A 23,750-nucleotide genomic window follows, 5' to 3' on the forward strand; every position below is an offset into this window, starting at 1 on the left:
TCTAAAATCCATAACTCTTATATTTCCATCTACAGACCCATATACGGGCTTGTTTTTTGCGTGACCAATTGTACTTTGTAATGAAACCACTCATTTCATCATAAAATGTATGGCGAACGCAAAAATTTTTATTTTTTTTTTTTAGGGAGGAAATTTTTATGAAAACCACAATTTTGCACATATTGGAGGGTTTTGTTTTCACACTGTACAATTTACAGTAAAAATGACATGTTCTTTATTCTGTGTGTCAATACGAATAAAATGATACCCATGGCTAGATACTATTATATTTTTGTACCGCTTAAAAAAAAAAATCTAAAACTTTTTGTACAAAATCAGTAATCTAAAAATCGCCATATTTTGACCACCTATAACTTTTTCATTTTTCCGTATATAGGTCGGTATGAGGGCTCATTTTTTGCGCCGTCATTTGTACTTTTTATCGATACCACATTTGTATATATAAAACATATAATTTTTTAAATACATTTTTTAAATAAAATGTGACAAAAAAAAGCTGCATTTTTGGAAATGTTTTACGTTTACGCAATTCACCGTACGGGATCATTAACATTATATTTTGATAGTTCGGACATTTAAGCACATGGCGATATCAAATATGAGGGGATTTTTCACCTTTTGATTTTTACATTTCTCAAAGTTTTTTTTTTTCACTTTTCCTGTCCCCATAGGGGACTATCTATAGCAATCATTTGATTGCTAATACTGTTCAGTGCTATGCATAGGACATAGCACTGATCAGTATTATCGGCTATCTCCTGCTCTGGTCTGCTCGATCTCAGACCAGGGCAGGAGATGTTGGAAGACGGACGGAGGCAGGTGAGAGGACCTCTGTCCGCCATTACAGATGATCAGATCACAGCAGCAGCGATGCGGGCGATCCGATCATCTATTTTATCATGCGCATTGCCGCAGATGCCATGATCTGTACAGATCACAGCATCTGAGGGGTTAATGGCAGACATCCACGCGATCGCGGATGTCGGCTATTACCGGAGGATCCCCGGCTGCTAATAGCCGGAACCTGCCGTGTATGCCCGCGGTCATACACAGGACGTAAATGTACATCCTGGTGCGCGAAGTACTGCCAAACCAGGACATACATTTACATCCGTGGTCGTTAAGGGGTTAATAGAAGTAATTTACAAATCTGTTTAACTTTCGGGAGCCAGTTTATGTAAAAAAAAAAAAAAAAATGTTTTTCCTGGAATACCCCTTTAATGATTCATTTATATTTAAAGAGGTATTCCAGACCCTAAAAACATATCCCCTCTCCACAGGAGAGGCGATAGATGTCTGATTACTGAGAGTTTGGCCTCAGGGACTCCACACAAGCTCTAGAAGGGCCATGACTCTCTCTGTTGAATGGAGTGGTGGACAACATGTCTATGGGAGCGCTGGGGATACCAGAGTGCTGTACTCTAGTATCTTCGGCATTCCCATAGACAATAAATGGAGTAATACTGCATGTACATGCTTTTCATGTTGCATTTGCAAATTATTTGATTGTTTGACCATGTGATTCTAAACATTGAAGTATGTGAAAAAACATCACAACAAATCAAAAAATAAATAAATAAATAAATAAAAAAAGCAACAAAAAGGTAGTAGTAAAATGTGTGCAATGTCGGCCCAGAAAACTCGGGTGGACAATATTACTCTTATATTGTCAAAAAAGCTGGCAGTCCTTAAAACTAATGTAGGAATTAGAGCTGGAATGGAACATTCATTTCATCATAATACATGTAGTCAAAACTGACTTTTCCAAAACCCCATTATCAGATAAAAACATATTTTACCTCTATGCTAAAATACCCTCTATCTACATAGTCGCCCAAAAAGAGGTATCTTGTGTTGGCTGGCGATCCTCCTACTTCAAACAACTTCATCAAGTCAAAGAACTGACCGTGAATATCACCGCAAACTGCAAAAATAAAAATAAAAACAGAAAATTAAAAAATATGATTATGAAAAAAAGCAGTAGAAGATAATGTATGGAAATCCCTCATCAATATAGACAGGAGACGAAGATCACACAACATACATACATCATATGTTACTTATATCTATTACATAAATATACACTGATCAGCCATACCTGTCATTAAACCATATTTTCTAAACTAACTCAGATTATATTCCCTAACTACTCCTAACACCCCCTTCTGCTCTTAAAACCTTTTTCTGAGCTTTAAAAAGCTCTTTATCATACCTTTCCCCCATTTCACATTGTGTGAGCCCCCGGAAGGAGAAAGTGGGTGTTCCCCAGCAGGCACAACGTCACTGAAGCCTGCGAGAGTTGTGCCTCACCATGCCCCACCCGCACTTCCTGAGTTTGGTCTCCTGCCAGGCCAGGAGTAGACCAAACTAACTGTTTGACTTGCGGCAGGGAATAGAACAGAGCCACCTAGTGGCCGTTTTTTTCAATCACATTATAAACATATAAAAAGGTTGAGAATTTTAACAGGAAGTAAATAGCAAAGTGTCTTATAATTACATAAGGAACAAAATATTAAAAGTTTAGTTTGATGACAGGTACACTTTAAAACCAGTTTAAGTGATGATTTTACAAATTCCTGACATGTCATAGTCACGTGTCAGAAATTTTGACAGGTGGGCGTCCGGGGCTTGAAATCACAACAAATTTATGATACTTTCTACAGATCCATACAATGTACACTTTGGGGGAGATTTATCAAAACCTGTGCAGAGGTAAAGTTGCCCAGTTTCCCATAGCAACCAATCAGATCGCTTCTTTCATTTTACAGAGGCCTTTTCAAAAATATAAGAAGGGATCTGATTAGTTGCTATGGGCAACTTTTCGTCTGCACAGGTTTTGATAAAATCTCCTTTTTTGTTTCCTGAGCAGAGCCAAGCAAAAATAAAAAAAGGGTTTTTTGGGTCTTCAAACACCAAATCAAAGGACTGCATGAAAATGATCTAAAACCACCCTTAGGTACCTCTAGTTCATGCAAAAGTTAAACATATTTTACCTGTTATAGGTGCTTCAACTTCTATCATTGTCTTCTCTCTTCGTAAAATTGCAGCTCCCTCATTGATGATCCGAAGTGCAATTTCTTCATCTACCCGGCCTTCTTTTATTAGGTGGTTTTTTAAAATATCCACTCTGGGTTTTCCATCAATATCAAATACCTCCTCAGATGTTAATCGGTGTGTTGGGGGGAAAGGGACAGCTGCAAAAAAATAATGATAATTATATATATTATTCAAATTAACACACACACAAAAGCACAGGACTATGCCTAACTTACCAACAGAAGACACATGTAAAACAATAACTACAATATGGCAAGGAGAACACAAAGTTTGGCCTGAACCTTAGGCAGATGGGAGTATTACTGGTGTATATAACTAGAGGTGGTAAATGTCACATACCAATGTTAAAAAAAAATTGTTTACCAAGCTTGTATTGTATAATGCCTCTGCATGGGAAAGCATCACTACATCCATTGTAGATATAGATGCACTGGGTTTAAAAGGTGTAAGAAGTAAGGAAACAAACAGCAGCAGGATCACAGAAATTCAGAAGTTTCATCAACAAAAAAAAAAAAAAAAAGAATTACAATAAGACGGCTGATAGACATTCGGCCCATCTAGTCTGCCGAATATTCTAAATGCTATCAACAGTCCCAGGCCCTATCTTATATTAAGGATTGCCTTATGCCTATGCCATGCATGCTAGTGCTGGGCGGTATACTGGTTCATACAGAATATCAAAAAAAAATCCTGTACGATATGAATTTTTCCCATACCGCAATACCGGTTGGGCCCCTCCCCCCCTCAAATGAATGAATTATCAACTGCAGAGCGCTGTCGCCACATCGGGGAACTAATCATATGTCACCCACAAGTGCCGCTCTCTTTGTCCTCTTGTAAGTTGTGGGCCGCCGGCGCTGGAACTCTGTACTGTACTACATATTCCTTGTGCAAAAATAAACAAATTAAACTTTAACCCCTTAACGACCATGGACGTGTATACTCGTCCAATGGGCGTTAAGGTGGTATGGCGCGGGCTCCCAACTGGAACCTGCGTCATACCGGCCGGCCCCCAGCTGATTCTTGTAGCTGGGGGCCGGCGTTAATAGCCGACATGCGGCGATCGCCATGGCCGGCTATTAACCATTTGGATAGCCGCTGTCAAAGCTGACAGCGGCGTCTAAAGGTGCCTTTATTCCATCCCTGGTGGTCCAGTGGGGTGGATGGCCCCCCCCCCCGAAGCGCCATCACAGGGGGGGATCCACTGCTGAGGTAGCCTGAGGGCTTACATCTCCTCTGGTGTCGGCTCCGGCACTCAGAATGAGAAAGCCTGGCAGGGCTCTATGAAACCACATTGATCTGTATGAGGAATCTAATGATTCCTCCTAAAAGTCCCCTAAGGGGACTAAGCGTGTAAAAAAAAAAAAAAAAGTTCAAAAGTTAAAAAAATATTTAAAAACACATTAACCCCTCTCTTATTAAAAGTTTAAAATCACCCCTCTTTTCCCAAATGCCATATAAAAAATATATAAACATAAAAATATACATATGTGGTATCGCCGCGTGCGTAAATGTCCAAAATATAAAAATATATTGTTAATTAAACCGTACGGTCAATGGCATATGCGCAAAAAAATTCCAAAATCCAAAATAGCGTCAAAATTGTATTTTTGGTCAATTTTTATACCATAAAAAAGGGAATAGAAAGTCCGATCAAAACAAAAATGGTACCGATAAAAACTTCAGGTCACGGCGCCAAAATGAGCCCTCTTACCAACCTGTATTCGGAAAAATAAAAAAGTTATAGGGGTCAGAATAGGACAATTTTAAATATATTATTTTTATTTAAGTTCTGATTTTTTCCAAAAGTACCACAAAATCAAACCTATATAAGTAGGGTATCATTTTAATCGTATGGACCTACAGAATAAAGACAAAGTTTCATTTTTATAGAAAAATGTACTGCGCAGAAAGGGAAGCCCCCAAAATTTACAAAATGGTGTTTTTTCTTAAATTGTCACACAATGATTTTTTTTTTCCCGTTTCACCGTAGATTTTTGGGTAAAATGACTGATGTCATTACAAAGTTGAATTGGTGGCGCAAAAAATAAGCCATCATATGGATTTATAGGTGCAAAATTAAACGGGTTATGATTTTTAAAAGGGGAGGAGGAAAAAACGAAAGTATAAAAACAGAAAAATGCTTGGTCCTTAAAGGGGTTCTCCACTGCTTTAACCTTCTTTGTCCAGTTAGTTAGAACTATGGCTATATGTCATTAACGCTTTCTTTCCTGTTGCTAACTCTACTATATGTGTTTTTTTTATTTTTTTTACCTTTTTTAACAAACCCGGAAGCTGGTTAATTCCTTAGTTTGCTGGCTTGCCTCGACCACTTTTTTTTTTCTCCCGCCGCCATCTTGCCATCGATACGTCACCCTGCAGGGTGTTGTGTGGGAGGCTGGCCTGCCCCTCGCTCCGTTCATGCCCGCCTCCCACGCTAATGAATATTCTGCCATCATAAGCGCGCACCTCCTTACTTTCAGCTTCTTCTAAACTGAATGCTGATTGGGCTGCTTGCGGCGAATCTGCTCCGGTGATTGGCGAATGCGCAGTTCATCCTCGATCGTGAGGGTCATCTGCGCATGTGCCATTGTGATGTCAGCTTCGGGCCTGACGCGCTGGGGGCTTGTTAACCCTAACCTAGGTTTAGGAGCTTTACATAAAACAGAAAACCCAGGCCGAGGATACTGCGTTGCACCCACCCAATGTGCCAAAAAATGCTACAAATACCTAAATAAATGGAGCAGTCCTGCCAGGCTAGGGGTATAAGATGAAGAATAGAATACTAAAAAGATAGTAGATGAAGAGTTGTGTCAAATATTAAACATTTATTAGATTACAATAGTTTCATAGTGAGGTCCTCGGCATGGCCCTTGCTTCAGACGACACACAAATAATATTAACCATATATTAAAAAATTAGTAAAATACAATTGGGGCTAATATTGCACTAGATGGATATATGGGACAGAAGGTGTCAAGCAATAGTCCAGGGGATGACTGTGACCTCTGTGGATGATAGGTAATGAAATAGTCTTGTAATAGTCCCATAGCATACATAACGCTGATAGGGTTAATCCACAGTAGTTTTGGCGCTCAGCGGCGCTATAGGCTTTCAGAAATTGGACCACTTTCCCTGTCTGCGCAGGGTTTGCTTTAAATAGATGCGCGTAATAGCGCTGCAGGCGTATCAGGTTATATACAGTTGTGCAAGATGCGCTCTTTACCCCGGCGGCACGGGGGAAAAAATACAAGAAGAAGTCAATGAAGAACGGGCACTATGTGCCTCTTACCGGCTCCTCTGAATTCGAATGCGCAAGTCAGCGCTGGAGGTCCTCCGGTGCCTGCCCTCTGTGACCCGGCAGCATGGGGAAACAGAAGCAGGAGAGGGATGGAGGTCCGGTGTGAGATGCCGTTGCTGGCTGTAGCGCTGGGAGCCGGTGCTGTCTGCGGCTGACCAGCGGTGACTGTTCCGAACTCTGCTGTGGTAATAGAATGCTCTGATGTGTCCCAGTCTCTGTGTAAGTAAGCAGTCTGTACCAGACGCGTTTTGGGGAGCTACGTCCCCTTTTTCAATGGTAGGGATTAAAGTCTTTTATCCCTACCATTGAAAAAGGGGACGTGGCTCCCCGAAACTCGAGGGCAGGCACTGGAGGACCTCCAGCGCTGACACGCGCATTCGAATTCAGAGGAGCCAGTAAGAGGCACATAGTGCCCGTTCTTCATTGACCTCTTCTTGTATTTTGTCCCCGTGCCGCCGGGGTATAGAAGAGCGCATCTTGCACAACTGTATATAACCGGATTCACCGGCTATTACGCGCATCTATTTAAAGAAAACCCTGCGCAGAAAGGGAAAGTGGTCCAATTTCTGAAAGCCTACAGCATCGCCGAGCGCCAAAACTACTATGGATTAACCCTATCAGCGTTATGTATGCTATGTGACTATTACAAGACTATTACTTTAATTGCCACAGAGATAGGTCACCGTCATCCCCTGGACTATTGATTGACACCTTCTGTCCCATATATCCCTCTGGTGCAATATTAGCCCCAATTGTATTTTACTCATTTTTTAATATATGGTTAATATTATTTGTGTATCGTCTGAAGCAAGGGCCCTGCCAAGGACCTCACTATGAAACTATTGTAATTAATGTAATCTAATAAATGTTTAATATTTGACACAACTCTTCATCTACTATCTCTTTAGTATTCTATTCTTCATCTTCTACCCCTAGCCTGGCAGGACTGCTCCATTTATTTATTTGTAGATTTGTAAATTACTTCTATTCAAAAATCTTAATCCTTCCAGTACTTTTTAGGGGCTATATACAACAGAGGAAATGCTTATCTTTTTAGATTTCTCTGATGTCATGACCACAGTGCTCTCTGCTGACCTCTGCTGTCTATTTTAGGTACTGTCCGGAGCGGCATATGTTTGCTATGAGGATTTTCTCCTGTTCCTCAAATGGAAAGCAGAGGTCAGTAGAGAGCACTGTGGTCATGACATCAGAGAAATCTAAAAAGATAAGCATTTCCTCTTTAGTAACAGCCCCTAAAAAGTACTGGAAGGATTAAGATTTTTAATAGAAGTAATTTACAAATCTGTTTAACTTTCTGGCACCAGTTGATTTAAAAAAAATAAGCTTTTCACAGTAGTAAAAAAAAAAAAAAAAAAGATAGCGTATAAATGAAATTCCGTAATGTATAAACCAATGATTGCTTTTCGGTACATACTTTACTACATTAGCAAACACATTTGTCTAGATATGTTAAAATAAATCCCATGATTTATTCACTTTGATTTTTATCTTTTGCTAGTTCTATAAATAGATTGTAATTAATTCTTGAGGCTGTGTCTAGGTAAAATCAATGTGGGGAATTTATCAAGGGTTGTGTAGGTGAACGCTTTTTCTACACCTTTAATTTGTGTGATAGTAATGTGGACGTGCGCCAAATTATTTTAAATGGTTGCACGACATGCTAAATATGGTGCAAGTAGGCTTTTTTTTTCCCCCCACACCTTTTTGTGCACCACCTTGTATGGGTCCTTCCATTGTTCCAAAATGTGCGATTTTTCAATTACTGTCCACTTTAAGCCTCCTTTCACACTACGAGCATTCATCCGTTATTAAACATTAGTTTTCTGTGTAAAAACGGATGTATAATAATGGATGAAATAACGGGTGCTAACGGCTGAATAAATATTAATATTAATTAAGACCCATTATAACATCCCTCATGTACAGCCGTTTTAACACCTCTGCCTACACACTCCCACAGCCGGGAATACTACTACTCCCATCATGGAACAGACTTGTTTCCATGATGGGAGTAGTAGTTTCCCATCTGCGGGAGTCTGCCGGTGGCTGGGGAGGCTACATTAATGTTTTTACTACTACCCCATCATGGAACAGACTCAGTCACATGATAGAAGCGCTGCAGTGGGGAAAGATATATAGAATAGCTGCGGAGGGGGGGGGCGCTTCTATATATCTTTCCCCCTGCAGCGCATTTAAATATGTTGCCACCGCAGCAGTTATATATGTTCTCTCCGCAGCACAGTTATATATGTTACCCCGCAGCGCAGTTATATATATGTTCCCCCCGCAGAGCTATGAATGACAAGTATTCTTTCAGCAGCACATCACGCCGGCCAGATGCGCTGCTGTAGAATACTTTTCATTCATAGCGCTGCCGGGGGCTTATGATAGCACTGCGGGGGAACATATATAAATGCGCTGTGGGGGGCAAGATATATACCCTCCCAGCGATTCTATATATCTTTCCCCACCGCAGCGCTTCTATTTGAAAACCCAGCCAGGAGCCCTGAGTGGCTCCTCAGTACCGACCATTCAGGGCTCCGGGCGGGGAATTTAAAAATGTATTTACTTTCATCGTACATCGCAGGGGAGTGGAGCATGCCACCCGCTCCCCTGTTTAATAACTTCTAATCGCATCAGGTCTCAGAAGTGAGACAAGGTGCGATCAATCCCTCAGCCCCTGAACTACAACCCCCATCATGGAAAAGAGTCTGTTCCATGATGGGGGTTGTAGTACAAACACAAATGTAGCCTCCCGAGCCACCGGCAGACTCCTGCAGCCAGGGAACTACTACACCCATCATGGAAACAAGTCTGTTCCATGATGGGAGTAGTAGTCCCTCAGCACTGCAGGAGTCTGCTGATGTCACCTCTTCTGAGCATGCTCAGAAGTGATAACTGATATTATAAACCAGGTGTAAAAGGATGACTTCTCATCCGTTTGCCATAGACTTCAATGTTAAAAATAAGGGCCGTTCATTTACCCGTTTCTTGTGATGGAAGAAAAATTATTGCATGTGCCGTTTTTTCTTCAGTCACAATTAAAGTCCGTTATTCATGACAGGCCATAACGGATAATCAAAAAATCCCATAGACTTGAAAGGGATTTTGTAACGGACGTTTAACATCAGTTTTTAAAGCTTTTCTAATGGGCGTTTATTACAGATCTTTTAATGGATTAATTTTATAGTGTGAAAGCAGCCTAACAATCCACCTGTCTAATTTACGCATGATAAATTCATGACCACTGCAAAATTTAACCAGGCTATGGTGTAGCTACACAATTTTAATAAAAAGCATATCTAACTAAAGTGGCAATAAAAAGTCTCTAAACAGTAATTGTGACAAATCAACATCACAAAAACAGGGTAAAACCAATGATCAATTCCTCCCAATGTGTACACAAATAAATAATAATAGCAATACTTAGTGGTCTATTTAAAATTGCAACAACAGATTAACTTTTACGAGTAACAGGAGCTAATGAACCAATTGCTTTATTGTCACCAAAATACAGCATGTGAATTTTCGGTTGAATAAGATAGATGCACTGCGACTCTGCAGCAAACCATGTGAAGTGCGACCAAACAAAAAGATAATACAAAAAGATAATACAGACACATAAGTGTATGTCCAAAACTGACCAAATCCAGCAATTTCCATTCTAGGCTCGGGGCGACCTGGTCATTAGGTCAGAACATTACCTTCAGGCGCTTCTCTCATCCTGCCGCTACCACAGTGATCAATGTTTCCCAACCAGGGCTTCTCCAGCTGTTGCAAAACTACATCTCCCAGCATGCCCAGACAGCCTTCTGGTTGGGAAACACTGATCTAGATATTAGTAAGTGGAATAGTTACACTGTACAGCCATGGTCAAAAGTTTGCTTCTTCAGTGTTTATAGATCTTTTATCCAGATGTTTCTATAGTATACTGAAGGATAAAGCATTTTCATGAGATTTTACGCTTTTATTATGTTTATGCAAATACCTGAAGGGGGTTGTCTGGTAAAACACAACTGATCTCCCCACAAGATAGGGCATAAGTGTCCAGGAAATAATTGTTTGCCTCATACGTTGGTAACACAAAAGACACAAGTACAATTCTCATTCTGTTGCCGAACAGAAATAAATAGTAGAATCAAGAGTAAATATTTACCACTACTATATTCCGTACAGCATGAGTACAGAAATTATTATGAACTACACACACACCTTCCGAATATGTACAGTGTTGCCGAGTATGACATTCGCCATCCTTATGTACCAAGAAGCCACAGCTGTTAAAATTTGTCGGAGAACAAAAATGCTATTTTAAGAAGCTACAAGGTATAAATAGAGTTACAATTTGAGAAGATCCAGACAGGAGAGTTATTTAAAAGAAAGCAAAAAATAAAAAATAAAAAGGTTTTGATATTTGATAGCTATTGCTGAATGGGGAGATGAGTGTGTTTGGCCTTTACTGTCACCTGCAGCCATCTCCTGTCCTCACTCATGATATATGGCAACATGACCCAAAAGCCAAGAAATCAACATTTAGCAAATCTATCCTAAAGAAATACAACTTTAGGTCATAGTCAACAGTGTTAGAACAATAGCAAGCAGTCAATGTTATCTATTGTTTTTACTGCTTTGATATGACATATAAAGCTGGCTTATGATACCTTTATATCAAAATATTTTATTTTTTATTTTCTTAGGGGGAACAAAAATGTAACTTCTACTAGTGACAGAGGATTTGTTTGTGCAAACTTATGTATTTAACTATATTTTTACATAATATTTTCCTATGAAGGTTGATCATCTTTTTTCTATTTAGCAGTTTTGTAATATCTGGAGCATCCATAGGAGCCTTAGGCTATGTTCACAGAACATTACATTTTGTGGTAGATTTCATTTTACGTGAGCATTTTTGTCCATAATCCACAAAACTTTTACTGCAAAATAAAGCAAAAATAAAATAAACACACACTTTTTGTGGTGCAATATTTTTTTTTGCAGTTGCTGTTTTGGTGCAAACATACCTGCATCAATTTTTCTAGTATTTAATGATGTTTTTTTGCCCCAAGGATATTTTCAATACATGTTTTCATTGGCATTTTAAGTTTAATGTGACTAAGGCCTCTTTCACACTATGAAATTGTTCCGTTTAGGAACTTCCGTCACCAGTTCCGTCACTATATCGGCGAAATCCGGCCATTACAAACCCCCTGACGGCCGTGACTAAATTGCATTGCAGCCTATGGGGTTTTGTAACTGCCCGTTTGCACCCGTATATGCCCGTAATTCATTACGGGCGTTAAACAGTGACGAGACATCGTGGCGGAAAAATTACTGCAGCAAAAAACACACACTTTCTTTAAGCAGAATAAAAATCTAGAAAGGTCTGTGGGAAAAGTACATGACAAACTAGATTGCAGAAGTTAAGCTGTACATTTACAATATTTATTTTTCTTCAAAAAGAAACACCATGGCTTATTTTCAGGGGATGTCTTATGTTTATTCCTCCTGATATGCCCATTCCCCCCTCCCTCCCCTTATTTTATGTTCCCAGTATTAGGCCACCACAGGGAATTGGGAGCCACCGCATCCCCACACTGATCAGCTGGGACACGGGGCGCGCCGCCGCACTGAAGCGCTGCACAGGATTGGGACATCCCTAAGCTGCCCTGCCTGTCAGTTGCTGTCTTCATTCTCTTAAAATTCTACACCAAACTTAACAATTAAAACCACATATAACAGATATGTGGATTTCATATTGAATTTTTGGTACAGATTTTACCTATCCTTAAAAGGGAATCTGTCATCATCAAAGAAAGACCCCTTAAAATGCATTGAAGACTGAGTGGCACAAGTGGCTACTTCTACATCACAGTGCACATATGTATATACATATGTATGTTCACTTTGATGTAGAAGTGGCCACTTCATTGCTGTGACAGCTATCTCACCTGATCCATCCATACACATGAGCGTTCAGGTCAGCAAAGCATTCATGTCTTCTCAACAGAGAGAATTGACACATTAGTATGGTGTAAATAACCTTTTTATAGGCTATATACTAGTATGGTGTATATAACTGCTCTGGAGGAGATCCAGTAGGATAGTGTATATAACTGCTCTGGAAGAGATCCAGTAGGATAGTGTATATAACTGCTCTGGAGGAGATCCAGTAGTATAGTGTATATAACTGCTCTGGAGGAGATCCAGTAGGATAGTGTATATAACTGTTCTGGAGGAGATCCAGTAGTATAGTGTATATAACTGTTCTGGAGGAGATCCAGTAGGATAGTGTATATAACTGTTCTGGAGGAGATCCAGTAGTATAATGTATATAACTGCTCTGGAGGAGATCCAGTAGGATAGTGTATATAACTGTTCTGGAGGAGATCCAGTAGTATAATGTATATAACTGCTCTGGAGGAGATCCAGTAGGATAGTGTATATAACTGTTCTGGAGGAGATCCAGTAGGATAGTGTATATAACTGTTCTGGAGGAGATCCAGTAGGATAGTGTATATAACTGCTCTGGAGGAGATCCAGTAGTATAGTGTATATAACTGCTCTGGAGGAGATCCAGTAGGATAGTGTATATAACTGTTCTGGAGGAGATCCAGTAGGATAGTGTATATAACTGTTCTGGAGGAGATCCAGTAGGATAGTGTATATAACTGTTCTGGAGGAGATCCAGTAGTATAGTGTATATAACTGTTCTGGAGGAGATCCAGTAGTATAGTGTATATAACTGTTCTGAAGGAGATCCAGTAGTATAGTGTATATAACTGCTCTGGAGGAGATCCAGTAGTATAAAGTATATAACTGTTCTGGAGGAGATCCAGTAGTATAGTGTATATAACTGTTCTGAAGGAGATCCAGTAGTATAGTGTATATAACTGCTCTGGAGGAGATCCAGTAGTATAAAGTATATAACTGCTCTGGAGGAGATCCAGTAGGATAGTGTATATAACTGCTCTGGAGGAGATCCAGTAGTATAGTGTATATAACTGCTCTGGAGGAGATCCAGTAGTATAGTGTATATAACTGCTCTGGAGGAGATCCAGTAGGATAGTGTATATAACTGCTCTGGAGGAGATCCAGTAGGATAGTGTATATAACTGTTCTGGAGGAGATCCAGTAGGATAGTGTATATAACTGTTCTGGAGGAGATCCAGTAGGAGTGTATATAACTGTTCTGGAGGAGATCCAGTATGATAGTGTATATAACTGTTCTGGAGGAGATCCAGTAGTATAGTGTATATAACTGTACTGGAGGAGATCCAGTAGTATAGTGTATATAACTGTACTGGAGGAGATCCAGTAGTATAGTGTATATAACTGCTCTGGAGGAGATCCAGTAGTATAGTGTATATAACTGCTCTGGAGGAGATCCAGTAGTATAGTGTATATAACTGTACTGGAGGAGATCCAGTAGTATAGTGTATATAACTGTACTGGAGGAGATCCAGTAGTATAGTGTATATAACTGTACTGGAGGAGATCCAGTAGTATAGTGTATATAACTGCTCTGGAGGAGATCCAGTAGGATAGTGTATATAACTGTTCTGGAGGAGATCCAGTAGGATAGTGTATATAACTGTTCTGGAGGAGATCCAGTATGATAGTGTATATAACTGTTCTGGAGGAGATCCAGTAGTATAGTGTATATAACTGTACTGGAGGAGATCCAGTAGTATAGTGTATATAACTGCTCTGGAGGAGATCCAGTAGGATAGTGTATATAACTGTTCTGGAGGAGATCCAGCAGGATAGTGTATATAACTGTTCTGGAGGAGATCCAGTATGATAGTGTATATAACTGTTCTGGAGGAGATCCAGTAGTATAGTGTATATAACTGTACTGGAGGAGATCCAGTAGTATAGTGTATATAACTGTACTGGAGGAGATCCAGTAGTATAGTGTATATAACTGCTCTGGAGGAGATCCAGTAGGATAGTGTATATAACTGTACTGGAGGAGATCCAGTAGTATAGTGTATATAACTGTACTGGAGGAGATCCAGTAGTATAGTGTATATAACTGTTCTGGAGGAGATCCAGTAGGATAGTGTATATAACTGTTCTGGATGCACACTACATGGTGTGTAAATGCACCCTACTACCGACTCCCCTCCAGAGCAGTTATACACCCCCTACTACTAAATCGCCTATATACAGTTATATACACCACACTATTCCTGACAGGTTTTGATAAGTCTCCCCCTATAACTGTATATCTTATAGAACAGTTGTATACCCTACTACTGTATCCCCTATAGAGCAGTTATATACACCATACTTCTGTAACTCCTCCAGGGCAGTTATATACATCCTACTACTGTATCCCCTATAGATCAATTATATACACCCTAATATTGTATAGTATACAAGCCCAGGGATTAGACAATTTACTTTTACCCAGCTACTGTTAAGGACGAAGGTCTACCACTATATCAGGCCGGAGGTTCCGAGCATGTGGCGCTAGGACCATTTGAACATTGCTGTTCCTATACGGATTCTGCATAAAGAATGACCAAGATTATTCTTTTGCCAGCTGAACTCCGCCACTGAAAACCCGTGGTGTGGACTGTACAGCGCAATACCATTGACAGGAGTAGGATTCTGCTGCTTCTAAGAAGAATTACTCACAGAAATTCTGCAGAGTGAACCTAGCCATATATGCCATACTACTGTATACCATATAGGGCAGTTATACACGCACCAGCCTACTGTTTATCTAAAGAGCAGTTATTTACACAATAGTACTGTATATCCTCCAGAGCATTTATATATACCATACCACTGTATCTCCTATAGAGCAGTTATGAACATACCGTATATACTCCAGTATAAGCCGAGTTTTTCAGCACGATTTTTCGTGCTGAAAACACCCCCCTCGGTTAATACTCGAGTGAACTCTCCACCCGCAGTGGTCTTCAACCTGCGGACCTCCAGAGGTTTCAAAACTACAACTCCCAGCAAGCCCGGGCAGCCATCGGCTGTCCGGGCTTGCTGGGAGTTGTAGTTTTGAAATCTCCGGAGGTCCGCAGGTTGAAGACCACTGCGGCCTTCGACATCATCCAGCCCCCTCTCACCCCCTTTAGTTCTGTACAGTACTCACCTCCGCTCGGCGCTGGTCCGGTCCTGCAGGACTGTCCGGTGGGGAGGTCGTCCGGTGGGATAGTGGTTCCGGGCTGCTATCTTCACCGGGGAGGCCTCTTCTAAGCGCTTCAGGCCCGGCCCCAGAATAGTCACGTTGCCTTGACAACGACGCAGAGGTACGTTCATTGCCAACGTACTTCTGCGTCATTGTCAAGGCAACGCCTCTATTCTGGGCGCGGAGAAGAGGCGCCCCCAGTGAAGATAGCAGCCCGGAACCACTATCCCACCGGACCACCTCCTCACCGAACAGTCCTGCAGGACCGGACCAGCGCCGAGCGGAGGTGAGTACTGTACAGAACTAAAGGGGGGCGAGAGGGGGCTGGATGATGTCGAAGGCCGCAGTGGTCTTCAACCTGCGGACCTCCGGAGATTTCAAAACTACAACTCCCAGCAAGCCCGGACAGCCGATGGCTGCCCGGGCTTGCTGGGAGTTGTAGTTTTGAAACCTCTGGAGGTCCGCAGGTTGAAGACCACTGCGGGCGGATGATGACAAGAGGATGATGATGGGGGGGGGGGGGGGGGTGGTGATGACAAGGGGATGATGAAGGGGGGGTGTGGGATGATTACAAGGGGATGATGAAGGGGGTGGGGATGAGGATGATGACAAGGGGATGATGAAGGGGGGGGGTGGGATGATTACAAGGGGATGATGAAGGGGGTGGGGATGAGGATGATGACAAGGGGATGATGAAGGGGGGTGTGTGGGATGATGAAGGGGGGTGTGTGGGATGATGACAAGGGGATGATGAAGGGGGGGTGTGGGATGATGACAGGTGATGATGATGAGGGTCTGGATGATGACAGGGGGGGATGATGATGTATTTCCCACCCTAGGCTTATACTCGAGTCAATAACTTTTTCCTGGGATTTTGGGTTGAAATTAGGGGTCTCGGCTTATACTCGGGTCGGCTTATACTCGAGTATATACGGTAATACTACTGTAAATCTATAGAGCATTTTTACACACCATACTATTGTATACCTGTAGAACAGATATACATTACTGTGTACACTAAAGTGCAGTTATATACACACTACACTAGTGTAGACTCTATAGAGCAGTTACATATATCCCAGTAGCGTATATCCTATACAGAAGTTATACACACCACACTACTATATCCCCAATAGAGAAGTTATATGAACCACAATACTTTATAAGCGCAGTTATGTACCCCATACTAGTGTAGGCCCTATAGAAAAGTTATACACCACACTAATGTATACCCTATAGAAATGTTATATACACTATTACTACTATATACCCTCTAGACCAGTCACCATACTACTGTATACCCTACTATAATTTCAGAGAGGTTATACACACCACCCTACTGTATACCCTATAGAGAGGTTATACACCCCCCCTACTGTATACCCTATAGAGAGGTTGTACACACCACCCTACTGTATACCCTATAGAGAGGTTATACACCCCCCCTACTGTATACCCTATAGAGAGGTTGTACACACCACCCTACTGTATACCCTATAGAGAGGTTATACACACCCCCTACTGTATAACATAGAGAGGTTATACACACCCCCCTACTGTATATAATTTCAGAGAGGTTATACACACCCCCCTACTGTATATAATTTCAGAGAGGTTATACACCCCCCCTACTGTATACCCTATAGAGAGGTTATACACCCCCCCCCTACTGTATACCCAATAGAGAGGTTATACACACCCCCCTACTGTATACCCTATAGAGAGGTTATACACCCCCCCTACTGTATACCCTATAGAGAGGTTATACACCCCCCCCCCCTACTGTATACCCTATAGAGAGGTTATACACCCCCCCCCTACTGTATACCCTATAGAGAGGTTATACACACCCCCCTACTGTATACCCTATAGAGAGGTTATACACACCCCCCTACTGTATACCCTATAGAGAGGTTGTACACACCCCCTATTGTATACCCTATAGAGAGGTTGTACACACCCCCCTACTGTATACCCTATAGAGAGGTTATACACCCCCCCTACTGTATACCCTATAGAGAGGTTGTACACACCACCCTACTGTATACCCTATAGAGAGGTTATATACACCCCCCTACTGTATAACATAGAGAGGTTATACACACCCCACTACTGTATATAATTTCAGAGAGGTTATACACACCCCCCTACTGTATATAATTTCAGAGAGGTTATACACCCCCCCCCCCCCTACTGTATACCCTATAGAGAGGTTATACACCCCCCCTACTGTATACCCTATAGAGAGGTTATACACACACCCCTACTGTATACCCTATAGAGAGGTTATACACACCCCCTACTGTATACCCTATAGAGAGGTTATACACACCCCCTACTGTATACCCTATGAGAGGTTATACACCCCCCCCTACTGTATATAATTTCAGAGAGGTTATACACCCCCCCCCTACTGTATACCCTATAGAGAGGTTATACACCCCCCCCCTACTGTATACCCTATAGAGAGGTTATACACCCCCCCTACTGTATACCCTATAGAGAGGTTATACACCCCCCCCCTACTGTATACCCTATAGAGAGGTTATACACCCCCCCCCTACTGTATACCCTATAGAGAGGTTATACACACCCCCTACTGTATACCCTATAGAGAGGTTATACACACCCCCCTACTGTATACCCTATAGAGAGGTTATACACCCCCCCCCTACTGTATACCCTATAGAGAGGTTATACACACCCCCCTACTGTATACCCTATAGAGAGGTTATACACACCCCCCTACTGTATACCCTATAGAGAGGTTATACACACCCCCCTACTGTATACCCTATAGAGAGGTTATACACACCCCCCTACTGTATACCCTATAGAGAGGTTATACACACCCCCCTACTGTATACCCTATAGAGAGGTTATACACACCCCCCTACTGTATACCCTATAGAGAGGTTATACACACCCCCCTACTGTATACCCTATAGAGAGGTTATACACCCCCCCTACTGTATACCCTATAGAGAGGTTATACACCCCCCCTACTGTATACCCTATAGAGAGGTTATACACACACCCCTACTGTATACCCTATAGAGAGGTTATACACACCCCCTACTGTATACCCTATAGAGAGGTTATACACACCCCCTACTGTATACCCTATAGAGAGGTTATACACACCACCCTACTGTATACCCTATAGAGAGGTTATACACACCCCCCTACTGTATATAATTTCAGAGAGGTTATACACCCCCCCCCTACTGTATACCCTATAGAGAGGTTATACACCCCCCCTACTGTATACCCTATAGAGAGGTTATACACCCCCCTACTGTATACCCTATAGAGAGGTTATACACCCCCCCCCTACTGTATACCCTATAGAGAGGTTATACACACCCCCTACTGTATACCCTATAGAGAGGTTATACACACCCCCCTACTGTATACCCTATAGAGAGGTTATACACACCCCCCTACTGTATACCCTATAGAGAGGTTATACACACCCCCCTACTGTATACCCTATAGAGAGGTTATACACACCCCCCTACTGTATACCCTATAGAGAGGTTATACACACCCCCCTACTGTATACCCTATAGAGAGGTTATACACACCCCCCTACTGTATACCCTATAGAGAGGTTATACACACCCCCCTACTGTATACCCTATAGAGAGGTTATACACACCCCCCTACTGTATACCCTATAGAGAGGTTATACACACCCCCCTACTGTATACCCTATAGAGAGGTTATACACACCCCCCTACTGTATACCCTATAGAGAGGTTATACACACCCCCCTACTGTATACCCTATAGAGAGGTTATACACACCCCCCTACTGTATACCCTATAGAGAGGTTATACACACCCCCCTACTGTATACCCTATAGAGAGGTTATACACACCCCCCTACTGTATACCCTATAGAGAGGTTATACACCCCCCCCTACTGTATACCCTATAGAGAGGTTATACACCCCCCCCCCTACTGTATACCCTATAGAGAGGTTATACACCCCCCCCCCCTACTGTATACCCTATAGAGAGGTTATACACCCCCCCCCCCACTGTATACCCTATAGAGAGGTTATACACCCCCCCCCCACTGTATACCCTATAGAGAGGTTATACACCCCCCCCCCCCCCCACTGTATACCCTATAGAGAGGTTATACACCCCCCCCCTACTGTATACCCTATAGAGAGGTTATACACCCCCCCCCTTACTGTATACCCTATAGAGAGGTTATACACCCCCCCCTACTGTATACCCTATAGAGAGGTTATACACCCCCCCCCTACTGTATACCCTATAGAGAGGTTATACACACACCCCCCTACTGTATACCCTATAGAGAGGTTATACACACCCCCCCTACTGTATACCCTATAGAGAGGTTATACACACCCCCCCTACTGTATACCCTATAGAGAGGTTATACACACCCCCCCTACTGTATACCCTATAGAGGTTATACACACCCCCCTACTGTATACCCTATAGAGAGGTTATACACCCCCCCCCTACTGTATACCCTATAGAGAGGTTATATACACCCCCCTACTGTATACCCTATAGAGAGGTTATATACACCCCCCTACTGTATACCCTATAGAGAGGTTATATACACCCCCCTACTGTATACCCTATAGAGAGGTTATATACACCCCCCTACTGTATACCCTATAGAGAGGTTATATACACCCCCCCTACTGTATACCCTATAGAGAGGTTATATACACCCCCCACTGTATACCCTATAGAGAGGTTATATACACCCCCCACTGTATACCCTATAGAGAGGTTATACACACCCCCCTACTGTATACCCTATAGAGAGGTTATACACACCCCCCCTACTGTATACCCTATAGAGAGGTTATACACACCCCCCTACTGTATACCCTATAGAGAGGTTATACACCCCCCCCCCTACTGTATACCCTATAGAGAGGTTATACACCCCCCCCCTACTGTATACCCTATAGAGAGGTTATACACACCCCCCTACTGTATACCCTATAGAGAGGTTATACACCCCCCCCCCCTACTGTATACCCTATAGAGAGGTTATACACCCCCCTACTGTATACCCTATAGAGAGGTTATACACACCCCCCTACTGTATACCCTATAGAGAGGTTATATACACCCCCCTACTGTATACCCTATAGAGAGGTTATATACACCCCCCTACTGTATACCCTATAGAGAGGTTATATACACCCCCCTACTGTATACCCTATAGAGAGGTTATATACACCCCCCTACTGTATACCCTATAGAGAGGTTATATACACCCCCCTACTGTATACCCTATAGAGAGGTTATATACACCCCCCCTACTGTATACCCTATAGAGAGGTTATATACACCCCCCCTACTGTATACCCTATAGAGAGGTTATATACAATACTCTATACAGTTGACAGTAGTATGGTGTATAGAAGTTCTCTATGGAGACCTGTAGCAGCTCCGCTCCCCCATGGGATCCCAGCATTAGAGTCCGCAGGCCCCACACACACAGACAGCTCGTAAATCAATGCAGTGATGTCCCCGCACAGGAGAGCAGCTCCCAGACATCCGTCAATATCCTATTTCCCCTGTAGGATTCCGCCAGTAATAACACAGATACATGGAGGAATCCCCCGGCCGGGAATCACCGGGGCCGCATAGCGCTACAGGGGCAGCATCCTCCTCTGTTCACACGGGAGGACTGGCGCGTCTCCGGAGCGCTGGTTGTCATGGCTATCACACAGGACACCGGAGGCTCCAGTGACAGGCCACTCCGGGGATCCCCAGCGCTCCAGGCCGCCGGCCCCGGTTACCGCTCTGTCGGCCGCCATCTTTATTATCGCTGACGAGGGAGAGCTGTCAACCGGGCGGGAGGACATGACACGGTGACACCGACACAAACGAGACTCACATTTAACCGCCCGCTCGGTGGTGGAGTGTTTACCGTCCTTGGTGGACATGGTGCGGGCTGCGGGGCCTCTCCCTGCTCTAGTCACTCCGCGGCGGCCTCCTCCTCCTGGCGGCTCGGGGTGTTTTCAGGGAGGGAGGGGGAAGGAGGACAGAAGCGGGGCACAGCTAGAGCCTGACGGTAGCGGCTGCTGGCAACATGGCGGCGGCAGCGCAGACTGTGCGGCTCACACGGCGGCGCGGGAAGGGGGATGTCCCGGCCCAGCATGCATCACGGCGGCTCTCCCTCACAGGAGAGGAGGGGGAGGCGGCTGAGCCGGGAGGTGAGGGGTGATGTCTGCGCGGTGTTCATACATGAACTTTCTGTGCAGATTCCTGTATTATCACCAGGGCTCTCACACACGGGAGGTGTTTCCCATAGCAACCAACCACCTATCAGCTCTCTATATTTCCCCAGGTTACTGAATGTAAACACTTTTCTGATTGGTTGCTATGGACCACTGCTCTCCCTGGCCGGATCCCCTGTACTGTAAAGTCTTGTAGTCTTATGATTGGTTGCTATGGACGACTGCTTTGTCTGCCAGGACAACCTGTTCTGTAAACAGTCTTCTGATTGGTTGTTATGGATGACTGCTGTGTCTGCCAGGACAACCTGTACTGTAAACAGTCTTCTGATTGGTTGTTATAGATGACTGCTCTGTCTGCCAGGACCACCTGTTCTGTAAACAGTCTTCTGATTGGTTGTTATGGATGACTGCTGTATCTGCCCGGACAACCTGTACTGTAAACAGTCTTCTGATTGGTTGTTATGGATGACTGCTCTGTCTTCCAGGACCACCTGTACTGTAAACAGTGTTCTGATTGGTTGCTTTGGACGACTGCTCTGCCTTGCTGGACCACCTGTACTGTAAATAAGAAGGAAACATCTATGGTCAAGGGTGGGAATCTGTTCTCCAGAGCTGGTTGTTAACTCCTTAGTAAACACCAATACACCTTTTTATGGTGGCCACTAAGGGTACATTCACACGTGCAGATTACTTGCAGAATTTCCACAGCGTATTTGCGCCGGAAAATCTGCAGCAGATAATCTGCTACCATTGAATTCAATGGGTCCGAAGGAAAATCTGCAAAACTGCCTCTATTGCGGATTTTCTGATGACCCATTGAAGTCAATGGTAGCAAAATTTGCTGCGGATTTTCTGCAGCAAATACGCTGCGGAAATTCCGCAGGTAATCCGCCCGTGTGAATGTACCCTAAGGTAGTGTTTTCCAAACAGTGTGGCTCCAGTTGTTGCAAACTACATGGTGGGCCATTTATATGGATACACCTTAATATAATGGGAATGGTTGGTGATATTAACTTCCTGTTTGTGGCACATTAGTATATGTGAGGGGGGGAAATTTTCAAGATGGGTGGTGACCATGACCGCCATTTTGAAGTTGGCCATTTTGAATCCAACTTTTGTTTTTTCAAAAGGAAGAGGGTCATGTGACACATCAAACTTATTGGGAATTTCACAAGAAAAACAATGATTTCCTTGGTTTTAACATAACTTTATTCATTCATGAGTTATTTACAAGTTTCTGACCACTTATAAAATGTGTTCAATGTGCTGCCCATTGTGTTGGATTGTCAATGCAACCCTCTTCTCCCACTCTTCACACACTGATAGCAACACCGCAGGAGAAATGCTAGCACAGGCTTCCAGTATCTGTATACACTGCTATATACTACTATATACACCGCAGGAGAAATGCTAGCACAGGCTTCCAGTATCCGTAGTTTCAGGTGCTGCACATCTCGTATCTTCACAGCATAGACAATTGCCTTCAGATGACCCCAAAAATAAAAGTCTAAGGGGGTCAGATCGGGAGACCTTGGGGGCCATTCAACTGGCCCATGACGACCAATCCACTTTCCAGGAAACTGTTCATCTAGGAATGCTCGGACCTGACACCCATAATGTGGTGGTCACCATCTTGCTGGAAAAACTCAGGGAACGTGTCCGCTTCAGTGCATAAAGAGGGAAACACATCATCATGTAGCAATTATGCATATCCAGTAGCCTTGAGGTTTCCATTGATGAAGAATGGCCCCACTATTTTTGTACCCCATATACCACACAATACCATCAATTTTTGTGTTCCAACAGTCTTGGAGGGACCTATCCAATGTGGGTTACAGTCAGACCAATAGCGATGGTTTTGTTTGTTGACTTCACCATTCACATAAAAGTTTGCATCATCACTGAACAAAATCTTCTGCGTAAACTGAGGGTCCTGTTCCAATTTTTGTTTT

At 42.9% G+C, this 23,750-nt stretch overlaps 1 protein-coding gene across 7 annotated transcripts in view; it reads right to left on the bottom strand.

Moving 5' to 3' along the window:
• Positions 1–22,013, bottom strand: part of PPP3CB (protein phosphatase 3 catalytic subunit beta) — a 61,486-nt gene extending 39,473 nt beyond the window's left edge. The window contains exons 1-3 of one of the 7 annotated variants that reach the window (XM_056530347.1): positions 21,456–22,013; positions 3,015–3,215; positions 1,821–1,945 (exon numbers count right to left, since the gene is read on the bottom strand). In XM_056530347.1, coding sequence (XP_056386322.1) covers positions 1,821–1,945; positions 3,015–3,215; positions 21,456–21,504 — 375 coding nt within the window. In that variant the 5' untranslated portion in view covers positions 21,505–22,013. The remainder of the gene's footprint in view (positions 1–1,820; positions 1,946–3,014; positions 3,216–21,455) is intronic. The other 6 variants (XM_056530350.1, XM_056530351.1, XM_056530349.1 and 3 more) reach the window with 6 other exon arrangements.
• Between the last annotated feature and the right edge of the window lie 1,737 nt (positions 22,014–23,750).

Source organism: Hyla sarda, chromosome 7, assembly GCF_029499605.1.
Source record: "Hyla sarda isolate aHylSar1 chromosome 7, aHylSar1.hap1, whole genome shotgun sequence".
Classification (NCBI taxonomy): Eukaryota; Metazoa; Chordata; class Amphibia; order Anura; family Hylidae; genus Hyla; species Hyla sarda.